Here is a 10,637-nt window from a genome sequence, read left to right as displayed (position 1 = left end):
GATCTGTGAGGGAGAATTTCTACTTGTGGAGCCCATTAAAGGACCAAAATGCCTTGGTTACTTGGAACTTACATATTTAATCTTGCTTTTGGTTTCTATAATAAAACCTACGAATGGGTCAACAAATCTGATTGATCAACTGCACATCAGCTTTTGCCACTCTTTTGGCAGGTTATTATAACTAATCAGAACATAGAAGCATCTGTATGCTACATATTTACAAACCAAGTGAATTTACTTGTAACAATCTCTTTCAATAGCTTTCTTCTGCCTTTCAAAAGAGGCAACCTTCATGAAATGCTTTCACTTTCTATAATTAGTATATATCATTTAAACCATCCCAACTAAACCTCAATGCAGTTACCGCTGTTTTCGTCACTGGAAGTTGAAGGAGCACTCCCTATCATCAAACTCTGAATGAAGGCAATCATCTGTCAAAAAATAAAAGTCGTTTTAGTTACCTAAGTCATAAGGAATGAAGCTCCAAGCGATAGATAGAAACAATGATTAAAAAAAAAGTGTGTGAAGCTATCAGCAGGGCCATGCTGCTCTGGTGAGACTGATTTCTACTAATGTCAAATTTTAAGTTCAGCCTTTTACAGATAAAAAGGTTGGATCAATCTTAGTCAAATTAAAGCTTTTGATCTATTAGAAGAATCCAATCTCCGTAACCTATTGGATTTGGCATTCTTAAAGACAGATTTAGGTTACTGTGGCACATTATATGCTGTTGATGAATGCAGAATTTATAACTAGTTATGGACAGTGACTTGTAGTAGAAGCATTTCTATTGGTGTATGTACGTGCTGCATTCAGTGAAGCTCATAAAGTTCTTTTCCTTTTCCTTTCTTTTTTTTTTCTTTCTGAAGAAGTTATTAAAAGCTGCAAAGTAAAAACTAGTTGTTGGGGGCCGATTGATTACAGGTTACCATACTAGAACTAATCAAGATGCTCATGCTAAATCAAACAGATAAATAATCAATGTTCGATGTTGAAATATGAGAAGTGTGTTGACAATAGTAGTTTTACTAGGTAAAAGTTCATACCAATGTTATCGCAATGCACATAATACTAAAGCCAGGGAAATGAAATGGCGCTTCTTCAGACAGGAACAATGCTGGATGAACAAAGGGAGAAGTGATTAATTCATATTCTTCAATAAAAGCTATAAATTTTTGGGAAAAGGGAATAAAATACCAGTCTTCACACACCTGTCAGAGGACTAAAGATTAATGGAGCAATGATGTTGGCCAAGGAACTCACGCCTGATATGCATCCCTGAGCCTTCCCCTGATGTAATTTGTTTTTACCAGTTAAAATTATGCATGAACAAGAGGATTGAAATAGGACAAAAGAACAACACTGGAAATCCAATTTGCTAGAAATTACCTGCTCTTTGGCGCCAGCTTTTTTTGATACAATACTGCGTAACTGTATAATTCATAATTAAGATTCAATCAACAAAAGTAGTCTTTCAGGTAACAGAACAAAGCTGTCATGAGATGGAAGCAAAAGAACTCACAGATGGTGGTGCAAAGACCATCACAATAGACAATGCAGTAGCTGCATATGGAACCTGCATAGAAATGTGTTTCCTCCCAATGTTACATACCGAATGGCTTAGTCAGAAGCAAAGGAATGAGTTATATATGCTCATCAGTGGATTGATTTCGTTGCAAAAGCATTATTTGCAAAATTGAAATAGAACTCAAACAATCTCAAACTTTAAAATAATGCTATTTTTATCTGATATTCTGATTTTTGTTTCCTCAAGGTGGTTGCCATGTCACCTTGTTCTGAAAATCCGGGTTACATAACTTTGATTTTAAGGTTCTCTCTGTGTCAAATGAGAGAACAAGAATTTTTTTTTCTGCTCTAGTAGTAAAAGAAGATGAAGCTATAGCAACTTTGATGAAGAAATTACCCAAGCTGACCAGGCTATGCTGCAAAGAATGGCCTGCATTACACCAGGTACAAAATTCATCAGTGGTTTGTCTTCTCAACACATGGTTACAATTTCATCAGCTTAAAGCACATTATATCAGACGGAGTAATAATAAAAGGTTGAACAAGGTAAGAATGCAACTCTTACATTTGTACAGGTGACTAGAAGTCCTATTGAAAGCAACCTTCTGTCTCCTATGGGAGATACCAATAAAGGCATGAGAAACAACTGCAGGATTCAGAAGCATATAAGACTAAACATGAATCTTGATTGTTGGAGACCCAAAATATGAAATGGAAATAGGGAAAACAAAAGAAAACGAGAGTCAAGTAGTAGTATGAGAAATGTACCAACAACAATATTTATACTAGTATATATACCTGTGAAATAGTTGATACAATTCCAGCAATTAGCATCAAATCAGCAAACTGATTCTTGTTAAAGTGGAAACGAGCCTTTAAATAGTACTGCATGGAAGAAAAATTTGCCCAGGTGGCTGTAAGAGACTTTAATCTGTTTGATCACAAGATTGCACTTGAAGGTTGAGAAATGCACAAGCATAAAATTTGGACATTTGATCAATTTATCAAGGCTCAGATTGGTTAGCTGTTACAAGCATAGAGACTTTAACCTACTCTATGACTCTTATCAGCTACAAGAAACATTAGCTGCCATTTCTGGAAAAAAGAAAAGCTTTGAAGAATTGTTTGCTTCTGAATCGTTGATTTTGTCATTTTCAGCTATGTATCTTTGGATGATGAGATCAACAAACTTATCTCAAGTTTCTATTTGGCAAAGGTTTTCACAATTAGAAAGGAAGCCACACCATTGATGAAGATATCATCCCACCCTCTGCAAGACTATTGAAGAAAGCAACAGCTGCTGCTTGGGAAAATGATGGACTGAAATTGAAACTTTATTAGTCATTTCAAACACTAATAATAACACGATTACATCAAATTATAGTGAGGATTAGTCCATCAAAACAACTTATGCCTTCACTTCTTTAAATTGATAGGTTAACTTTACCAGTTCTGGGATTAGGCCAAAGTGCTAGAAAATATTACCATACCAAGCCTTACCTGCCCTTTAGCAAGGAAATAATGTCTCCCACGGATGGAATTTTCTTGGACACTGACATCTTTCTAGGTGCATTACCATCCTTTTGAATGACATCTTCCCCTTCTTTCAAGATTGGTTGTGTCATACCGTTGACTTGATTTGGTATACTTTCCTCAAGGAATATTCTCATGTACACTACTGCAAGTATTGATACAAATGTAGCAACCTGAAAGGGTAAAAAAAACTTGTAACAAAAATTTTGAGATGCAACAATGAGCAAAGGTACAGTTCAGAGGTTCTAGAGAAGTCTCAAGGAAAAACCTGAAATGTGGAACCAGTGGCGAGGAAACGAGCTGCTAAGGTTGCACAGACAAATGCACCTGAGCTTATGCCTGCGAGAATTCCAAATGCAGATGCCCGTTGGCTATCAGAAATGTTGTCTGCCTGCAAAGGCAAGACCAAGACCACAACTTCCATCAAATAATAAATATGGTTGACATACATGTGGTAAAGCCAAATATGTATATTTACTTCAGTTTTGGGACTGAAGATTGTTGTGTTTGATAATCTAATGCAAATAATCAACTCTTCGTAAAATCATTTTGTTTGTGCTTGAGTACGGGTTGAAATAAAATGTTACTAATATGTTAAAGGGGTTAAGGAACATGCGCAAGGTGCTTTTTTGAGTCAGTAATCTTTTAAAAATTGGCCTGTTTGACATCTTATATGGAACTCCATCATTAATAGTTTAACATAGAATCAAGTACCAGGCTTGTGAAAAAGTGCTTGCTGCCAAAATTACAAGGCAATGAAGGATGATTCAGGGTTATTAGTTACCACATAAGCAAGAGCAAGGCAGTTAATGCTGCCTTCACAGACCATGGCAGTGAGAGTCCTGAGCGCATAGTAGGCATAAAAATAATTTGTTGTTCTGCTGCATGCCAATACAGCTGCAAGAAGATGGTCACATAAGATAATAGATATATGTCATCCTTCGAATTGCTTTGATGGAAAAAAAAAAAAGGCACAACTCTTGCCTTTGCTAGATTTTTAAGGTAACGGCACTAACATCAAGATGTGACCACTCACTCATAAAGAACTATTTGGTTTACATGGGAAGCAAGGGGGCAATAAGTGAACGGACTCAGACTCGAAATTTTTCGATGTGAAATTGGATACAAAAACAAAAAAGCACAGAGAAATTAAAGCACACGGCAGATGCAAACTTTCAATGGTGAAGCCTTAACAACCTGTAAAGCAACATGCCAAAATGGCATCCATAACACTTTCCTCACCTACAACCCAATTCAAAGGTATATAAATACTTGACAATGACTGACCAGATTAAGTTGGCAAAGTAACCATGAGGTAACCCGTCAACCCACACCAACAGGCATAACACGAAACATGTGTTTTGGCCCACAGATAGGACCATGGAAGCACTGATGAGACACCAATTAGTATTAAGCGAAGCTAAGTAGTGAAATCTCTATTCATATCATACCGAGGGGAATAATAGACAAAGTCATAGGTAATGTGAGCAGAGCTTTTCTTCCATACTGATCCGACAGATTCCCAATAAGTGGCATCATCAAGGCCGTCCCTAGTCCTATGATCTGCATCACACCAGACACTGTCACACGGAAGCAATAAATGCCACCAAATTGAAGGAATAATTTCTAAGAAAACCAATATGTAGAATCCATTGGATACATCAACATATTCAAAGATGAATCAAGTTGGTTTATGATTTGGAAATGCTTTCTTCAAAAATCAATTAATTAACTGATTTACTCACGTTTATGATAATGGGTTTTTTAATAATATTATTGATCCAAATTTAAGGTATCGACAAACACAATCCAAATCGAAGAATAAGCTTCAAAGAAAAAAATCTAAGCTCTTTTCCCAATTTTTTTCTTATAAAATTAAATTTTAATAACTCTGAACTGAAATTCTGTGAAAGTTATCTTGTAATGGACATGTTAACACGACCCTTTTGTCTTTTGTCGACACTGTGGCAAGTTGCTTCCATCTCAGTTTTTGGCCTCTTCCACTTTAGTCGCCCAACAAAGGCATATATACTTGAGTGACGAAAAAAGTTTGTGCGATCGTGATATCTTAGATGTGAATTATCCAAAATGACATCACGCAAATTCAGGAATCGGTTTGTTTGGAAGGAAAAGACCCGAATATTGGTAGGTTTGAACAGTAGCTAAGATGGTGATTAGTGCGCCAAATGGCCTCTCACCTAAAAAAAACTGACGACCAAAATAAAAATAAAATAAAATAAACTTGCTGGTGCATACTTTTCCACATGTATTATAACCTTACCATACATTAACATTGAAGATATTTGTAATTTATTGTAAAAAAATGAGGTAAAAAACAAAAAAAAAAAAAAGTAGAATTTTACAGGACTGTTATGGTTCTTCATTTGAAACCAAAAACAGAAAAAACAAAAAAATGGGTTCTAAAATATTTTCCATTTTCTCCGTTCTTCCATGATACTAGTAGAAGACATGAAAATGATGAGACTGATAAAGTGTCTCCCTAGTCTTTTGTCCTTTTTTTATTATTATTTTCCGTTTTTGAGAAAGGAAGAAGAAAAGTAAAGAATAGGAGAATCAAAGAATATACAATTTTTTTTTCTTCTGTTTGTTGTTTGTTAAGAAAAGACAGGGAGTGCAACTTTCCAGGATTTTCAGGGTTAAAGATGAAGACGATATTGGTAAAAGAAGAAACAAAAGTAGAAGAAACACGTACAGCTTGTTGGAATCCAGAAAGGTAAATGGCTAGGGAGCATTCATCAGTGCCAGGGCAAACGGCGACCATGGTAACATCAGTAATGACCGGAACCACGATGAAGCTTGCAAAACCTGACATGAAAACCGTCACGAAGAGATGGCTTAACGCTGTTAGCTTCTTCTCCATCTCTCTCTCTCTCTGAATGGATGAAAAAGCAAAGTCCTACTGCTGAACACTAACGCTCGAAACTGTGAAAGTCTAAAGAGTCGTAATTGACTCGATGTTGATGGGTTAAATACAAGAGCAAGAGAGAGTCATGTGGATCTTTTTTCCCTTGATTTTATTCTGAAAATGACAAAAAAGAGATCAAAAAGTAAAAACACCCCCAGTTGCTTAACTTCTAATTAACTAAGTTCATCAGAAAGTGATAAATGAATTAAACTTGAAATAAACGGATGATAACGACACCGAAGCTTTTGTCAAACCTTGAACAGTTTAACTTGCCTCTAAAGCTTACAAAAAAAAAAGACAATCTACCATTGATGGCAATATTAATATGATAAAATAGTTCGTCGGTTGTTTCAATTTGTAATGATTTTCTCTAAGTTGGTTTTTTAGCAATAATTGTTGTTTGGTTCCAAAATACTAATGAGCTTAACCTATCATAAAACAGTCTGTAGGGTTGTTTCAATTTGTCTTGGTTTTTCTTAAGTTGGTTTTTAGCAATAATTGTTGTTTGCTTCCAAAATGCTATCAGCTTAACCTTTTTTTTGAAGTGAAATTTCAAACAGTGTACTTGGTCGATTGCAATTTATCATTTTCTGTCACTGATCTTAAGATCAATTCAAAAATTAAAGGAAAAGCAAGAAAATTAAGTTGTAGGTTAAGATATAAAGTTAAACTATATTGTACTTCTTTATTTAAAATTAAGTTCAACAAAAAAGTTAAATTATAAAGATTTCAATCTAAAATAAATACTTATGTTAAAACAAAATGATTCTTTTGAATGCATGATGAGCATAAGGGAATAAACGAAAAAAAATATTTTAAAAATAATTCATGAATATATTAAATTTTTATTTATTTATTAAATTTAATAAATAATCACGAATAATATTTTAAAATTTATTCATAAGCATTCGATGAATAACTAATGAACATGCTCGATTTTTATTTATTTATTAAATTTAATAAATAATTAAAAATAATTTTTTATAATTTATTAATTAAATGAATAACTTATAAATATAATCGTAATCATTCATATACAATTTATTTATACTATTAAAGATAATATTTTAAATTAAAATTTTCATGAGTCTCTTTGATCATTTATTCACATGAAACATAAATAAACTTTTTGTCCATAAAACCAGTAAAGTTGTCCCATGTATTAAACATGGAGTATAAAAATATAAATCATATGCTATATAGTTTACAAACAGGTGAGAATAAAGTAATAAACATTATTGAGCATGATTCACCCAAAAGTAACTCTAATTATGCTTTCCTACTCATTCATGACTCAAGCATGGCCCTCTGTTTACACCATCCCCGCTGTTGTTCAGATACATTGGCATATTTTCCCAAGAAAGTGAGGGAAAATGGAAAACCTAAGAGAAGGCTATAAAAGTTTATAGATAGTCTAAAACCAATGTTTGGGCTCCAAGTGTTATTCTCTGCGTTGAATTAGTACTAGCACTAAGCTTTTCTTCGGCTAAAACGTCAGGTTGGGTTGGATCATTGGGCTTTGTAATCCTTGTCCATATCGTGCGCCCACGATGGCCACGCCTGTCGGTCGATAAATAGATGGAATCCATGTTTTGGGATTTGGGGTTCAGTTTCACCATGCTTTTTGTCCCTTTTTTTTTTTTTTTTATTTCTAACGATAAAACAAAAAGCAAATTTACCATGGATCAAGAATTTGTTAGAAGCCGAAATCAGAAAACTCTGAGAAGCAATTTGTTAGAAGCCATTTCGCAGGCTAACAGTGGAGGCATTTGTCGTAAGGAAGCAAGATTTGAAGCACAAATGTCAGGAATTATTAATGGTGGTAGTAGGAATATTATTAGCGCAAATTACCAATCATCACCATCTCCAATATCTGTAGAAAAACGGTTAAATCTTCAGCGAAGAAAACATCTTATGAGGTCCAATGCAATTAAGAACAGCCACCATTCTTGGAGTCCTGAACTTCAAAGCACTCCTGAGGAATGAAGAATTTCTAAAACTCAACTACAGGTTCTTTGACATGTTATTAATTTGGTTTAAAACACGTAGCTAAAATATTTGACGAGAAATTATGTAATTTTTTATCAATGATTCTGTAATATTTTCATGTACATTTGATTGACATTCTTGTAGCTTATTTCCTCTGGTATTTTGCAATAATAGTGCATGGGTGTTCTTTATTTTCGACAGACCATAAAGATGTATTAAAGAAACAATTTTGTTTACAGACAAACACCTAAGCTCCTTGAAGTTTTGGTGAACTTTCCTTTCCTCTTCCATTACGTGCAACATTTTGCATGTTACCAAACAGGCTTGTAGGCATAGTTTTCCTTGCACTATTCGTTTAGAAAAATGCCTGTCATTTTTGTGTTATGAAACTATCATAGTCATTGATGAATTGGTGGCAATGTCATCGACTTACGTGTAATTTGGACAAGGCATTTAATCAAACTGAACCACTAATAGTACTACTTAGCTTTAACATGTGAGACGACTAAGCTTGGCCAACCAGCAAACTTTCCTCCCCAACATAGTAAAGAATTTAAAGTGGAGAATTTGATAGTTACATCTTTTTACAATTGTTCGCAATGTAAAAATAAAAAAAAATAAATGTTAAAATTTAAATCTCAAAATTATTGAGATAATTGCATGAATGAATTTGATTAAATCCCGAGTTATTTGATAGTTATATTTCAGATTATGCACCACAAAGAAACTTTGGGTTAGTGAGCTATAGTCCAGAGTCCACACCATTTGTCAAGATTGCTGCATATGTACTTCACCTATTATATGCATGTAACTTAGAGCAAAATTGATGCTTTTATAAGGACAGATGGAATGTACAGAATGAAACTAACCTAACCTAGTAACTAATAAGAAAACGAGGAGCCCCACGTATGCTTTTAAGAGTGATTTACTGATTTATCTTATAATTACTCAATAGTTAGACTTTATTAATCACTGTCCTTTTGCCACTAATCAAAGAGTGATTCTTGAAAATTTTTTAAGAAAAAAAGTTTAAAAGCAAATCAAGTTTTACATTTTTTAAATCATCGTTAACTTATAAAAAAAATTATGAATCACTTATCAATAAAAAATCGTAAAATTTGAATATGAATACTTTGCAATCAATCCTTGAACCTTAACCATTCAAAAATTATTAATATTATAAGTTGGATTAATTAAACGTAATTTAAAAGAAAAAAAAAAAAAAACGAATCCGAAATTGTATTAACTTCACAGCAAAATAGCAACTTCCATCCATCTTCCTGAAATCAAGTATGTTGAACTGTTAACATTGAATATTTCAATGATTTTTTCTGTACTTACAAAAGCAAGAAGCCAAAAAATTTTTATGAAAAACCCAAAAATGAATCTCTATTTACAAATTGAACCACTATCCACCGGTCAAACCTCAACCGCCACTGAGATAGGAAAAAAAAAAAGGAGGGAGCTGCCATCTCAGTTTCAGTCAACTTTGTATTCATCATCGTCATAATAATCATCGTAAACCTCTTCTCTCCTCTCCCAAAACGCCTCCTTGACGCTCCTCCAAACGACATCATATAACCACAAAACGCACCCACATTCACCGCAGCACCTTTCCTTAAGCCTTCCAAACAAACCCTTTTCTCCGACCTCCGGTGGACTCGACATGGGCAGCAAATAAGCCAACGCAGCATGCTTAACAAGTGGATTCTTGATGGGAATTTCATGCCAACTTGAATTATGCGTTGGTGATGCGATCGCTGGAGTTTGTGTAGGCAACAAGTCCTTCAAACTCGTGTAAGAAACGGACTGCATCGTGATCATCTCTATGTCTGAAACCTGAGATGAACTGAAGCCGTTGTGTAAGAAAAAAGTTGGTGAATGAGAATTTATTGAAGGATGATCAAGATTTAGGTTGGCTTCTTTGTTTGTTTTTGTATTTGGGTCTTCAATTATGGAATTATCGGTAGCCATGAATCTAGAGGATTTGTTTTTGATTGATTGCTATATTTGGAAAGGTAAAATTTTTGGCTTAAGCCTTTTAGCTTTGTAGATATAATACTTTATAGTTAATACTAACTAATTGAAAGGACAAATAGATGGGTTTTCACTTTGGGGTGTGCAGAGACAAATCTGGAAGAATTTTCGGAGAATTTCAGACACAGCTGATTTTTAAGGCTGTTTTCCAAAGGTTGTTATCTGGGCCAGCAGGAGGGAGAATGAATGAAGGGTACTTCAAGCGACAGGTTGGCGCGTTCTTTGAATGAACCGGTAGATTTAAAACATTTGTCTGATATAGGACTAATAACGTCTGTCACGCGCGCGTGTAGATGAAGGAGGAAAATCAAGACCTTTTGAAGTTTCATCGAACTGTGCTGTCTCTGCAATGGCAGTAGCTAGATTTGGATTTTGTTTTGTTTGTTCTTTTCATTTTTGTTTTTCTCTCCGATAATTCATTCGTATATTCATATAATCTAAAATATTAAAATTTATATATTATATGTTATATAAAACTATATATCATAATTTATATTAATATAAAAATATAAAATATATTTTTTAATTTCATTAAATTTATATAATAATTATTAAAATTTTAAATTTATTATTTTAATATTTTATTTTTAAAACATATTTATATCGTATCATCATATCATATTTT

At 33.8% G+C, this 10,637-nt stretch overlaps 2 protein-coding genes across 2 annotated transcripts; both read right to left on the bottom strand.

Moving 5' to 3' along the window:
- Positions 1–131: 131 nt before the first annotated feature.
- Positions 132–6,023, bottom strand: LOC111281913 (uncharacterized). Its single transcript, XM_022869719.2, has 14 exons — positions 5,774–6,023; positions 4,512–4,623; positions 3,845–3,957; positions 3,329–3,451; positions 3,028–3,233; positions 2,772–2,847; positions 2,326–2,412; positions 2,093–2,173; positions 1,925–1,957; positions 1,523–1,576; positions 1,390–1,431; positions 1,212–1,290; positions 1,047–1,117; positions 132–431 (listed from the first exon to the last, which is right to left on the bottom strand). Exons 1-14 carry the CDS (start codon positions 5,939–5,941, stop codon positions 345–347), a joined length of 1,332 nt encoding a protein of 443 aa, XP_022725454.2. The 5' UTR covers positions 5,942–6,023; the 3' UTR covers positions 132–344.
- A 3,174-nt stretch (positions 6,024–9,197) lies between these two features.
- LOC111282462 (uncharacterized) lies at positions 9,198–10,406 on the bottom strand. Its single transcript, XM_022870551.2, has one exon. The coding sequence runs from the start codon at positions 9,947–9,949 to the stop codon at positions 9,455–9,457; it is 495 nt and encodes a 164-aa protein (XP_022726286.1). The 5' UTR covers positions 9,950–10,406; the 3' UTR covers positions 9,198–9,454.
- Between the last annotated feature and the right edge of the window lie 231 nt (positions 10,407–10,637).

This window comes from Durio zibethinus, chromosome 5 (assembly GCF_047325235.1).
Source record: "Durio zibethinus cultivar Kanyao isolate XHJ-2024 chromosome 5, ASM4732523v1, whole genome shotgun sequence".
In the NCBI taxonomy this organism is placed as follows: domain Eukaryota; kingdom Viridiplantae; phylum Streptophyta; class Magnoliopsida; order Malvales; family Malvaceae; genus Durio; species Durio zibethinus.
The sequence above is the reverse complement of the archived record's forward strand: the minus strand, read 5'-3'. Positions and strand labels throughout refer to the sequence as shown.